This window comes from Cyprinodon variegatus, unplaced genomic scaffold, assembly GCF_000732505.1.
Source record: "Cyprinodon variegatus isolate N-32 unplaced genomic scaffold, C_variegatus-1.0 Scaffold6, whole genome shotgun sequence".
Classification (NCBI taxonomy): Eukaryota; Metazoa; Chordata; class Actinopteri; order Cyprinodontiformes; family Cyprinodontidae; genus Cyprinodon; species Cyprinodon variegatus.
Genome location: NW_015150459.1, coordinates 303,649 through 306,226, shown reverse-complemented (window position 1 = coordinate 306,226; position 2,578 = coordinate 303,649). Strand labels below are relative to the sequence as shown.

The window sequence follows — 2,578 nt, the reverse complement described above, 5'->3', positions numbered from 1 at the left end:
ATGTTTAATTCATTTTCGACTTAAAAAAAATAATCTATAATTTTCCTTCCATTACCCAGTGATTCACAACTTTGTTGTTCACTCTAATGTTAGTTAAAAAAAAAAAAAGTATCATTGATCATATTCTTTCAGACATGATTCATGGTTTACCTGCGAGTTTTGTGTTAAGGATCTGTTCGTACTCCTCCCGGATCTTCTCCTCATGGTCTTTAAGCAGGCGCTCACACAGGTAGCTGACCTGCCTCAGTGTGAACGAGGGTTGGTCCTTTCTTGAGGCACCTGTGAAGGAAAAAAGATATCAGCCAAAACAGGGATAGAGCCTTTAAAAGCTGCCAAGTCAAGGACAGGATTAGTGTCAAGCCAGGTGCAAGTTTATAGCTTTCCTTTCTGATGAACAGAGACATGTGGTGCAGATGCTGGAACCATCTCAGCACCTCCAGTAACTCTGTCACTCTGAAATGGAGCTAGGTTTCCCTTAGTGATTTATCACTTTGCGATCTCTGAGGTCTGCAGCAAGTCGGGTACAATAAATTGTAGGTCAAATCAACATGGTGGGTGGCAGCATCTCGGATGGGGTAAAAACAGCTCTGTCATGATAGAAAACAAGGCTGCCCAGCAAAGAGGCTTAAATTACATCTACAATTATCTGGCCAACATTTTAACTTTTTAATTGCCCAAATGTAGCACACAGTCCTACGATATATCCTCTAAACTACCGCTCTCCTTTAAGGTTGACGATTCCTTCAATAATACCAACATTAATACTTGAGCAAGTAATAACTACGACTACTTCCTGTTGATCAGTTAGATCAGGTATTAGCAGAAAGTCGTACCAGGTGGGGAGCTAGGAGCGTTGAGGGGGGTACTGGGGCTGGGGGTGTCGGTGGAGCTGCAGGCCTCAGACTGGTTAAAGGCCCCCTCCAGCTGCCGTCGCCTCTGAATTCGGTTGTACCCCTGGCGGAGGTTCTGGAAGATTTGCTCTGGAAAAGGAGAACAGAGACAGTCAAAAGAAGAAAAAAAAAGAATAAAAACATACATGGAAACTAGGAATTTAACCATTAGTTACAATCTTTGACGCATATTCTTTTTATCGTAACATGAGACATGTTTAAACAACGCAGAAGGTCTTCCAGAGTAAACGAGACTGTTACAGGAAAGCCCAATCCTCAGACCTACTTCAGACAAACTACAACACTGCCAACTTCCTGCATTCTCTCAAAAAACAAAACATTTACAGACAGGAAGCAGAGCTGTAGAATAAACACTGATGGTTTGACAGCTGTAACCAAAACAAACAGCTGACCTGAAACACATTTTATGAACTGGTGAATGTTTCATTTTCACTTCTTTATTTAACTTGACATTCAGACTTAAAGCTGGCTGGAAGGTTTTCATCAACTCCTATTTTAGTTCTTTGGTAGCTGTTTGAATGCAATTATTATTCTTTAAACAAGCAGTGACTGGTTTAGCTAACACAGCAGTGTGGGAAAAACACAGCCGATAACCCAAATGCAGAAGGCGAACTTTATCTTTCTCAGTAGTTTGTGTACATGGTGCAACTCTATCTCGAGGACTGTGCCTCATTTATCTTGGGTGGAGAGACAGACAGCGGGAGCCATCATGTCATTGCTGCAACCTGCTCAAAAGCTGCATTAATAGTAACAGGGTATTACATCACCATCTTTTTTTCAGTAGAGGCTTCATTAACAAATACTTTTCTCATTTGGGTAAAGCTGTTACATGGGGAGACGCAACCTGATCAATTAAAGTGACTTTGCTAGGATAAGAAAAGTCTTTAGCTCCAAAATTAATGAGGGAGTACACACCTAGATGGAAAGACATGTTTTATCTTCCACCCTTTAGGGCTGAACAGTTTTAGAGAATCATGGGATAAAGATACGCCACAATAGGGATGCTAGATTATGCAAAAAATGATGATCATTAATATTTTACACAGAAATTAAGATCTCAGGTATTTAACAATTATTCATAAACGTAACATGAAATTACTGAACACTAACACTGTTTTTTTAAACAGTGTTATCTTTTGGATGTCAAACATTTTAGAAAACAAACTAGTTTCTCCAGTGGGAGACAAATTAACTCACTTTTTGTCTTCACAACATTTCCCCTAGAATTTTTTATAAGGGTGGTGGGAGGAGGTGATATTTAATTATAAAGGGGAATGGAAAATTATTTTCTTAACTGCTGCAGTGGCCATGATGCCTCCATGGGTCTGGAGGACCTAGAAGGTCACTGAAAAAAAGAAAATCAGCCATTTCAAATGTAAGATTTAAAATCAGGCAATTTGAAATCCAATTAGAAAATTATTGACTAATTGAATTATGTTTGTACATTTGATTTTAGGGATGCACGATATAATCGGCCCCTTATCGGCATCGGCCTGTATCGGCCTTAAAACTGAATATCGGACATCGGCCACCCCACCGATATTTAACCCGATATATGATCAGCTTCTGAGTTTCTAAAGTCTAAAAAAAAATTCAATAAATACTATTTTTTCTTCTTCCTCAAAAACTTTTTTACAGACTTAAAAACTTCTAAAGATGAGGGAAAA

General features: G+C 39.0%; 1 protein-coding gene across 1 annotated transcript in view; it reads right to left on the bottom strand.

Annotated features, from left to right (window-relative positions):
• Positions 1-2,578, bottom strand: part of LOC107084582 (uncharacterized protein C1orf108 homolog B-like) — a 9,905-nt gene that overhangs the window by 1,590 nt on the left and 5,737 nt on the right. The window contains exons 2-3 of the mRNA XM_015374492.1: positions 834-980; positions 151-279 (exon numbers count right to left, since the gene is read on the bottom strand). Of these exons, the coding sequence (XP_015229978.1) occupies positions 151-279; positions 834-980 (276 nt within the window). The remainder of the gene's footprint in view (positions 1-150; positions 280-833; positions 981-2,578) is intronic.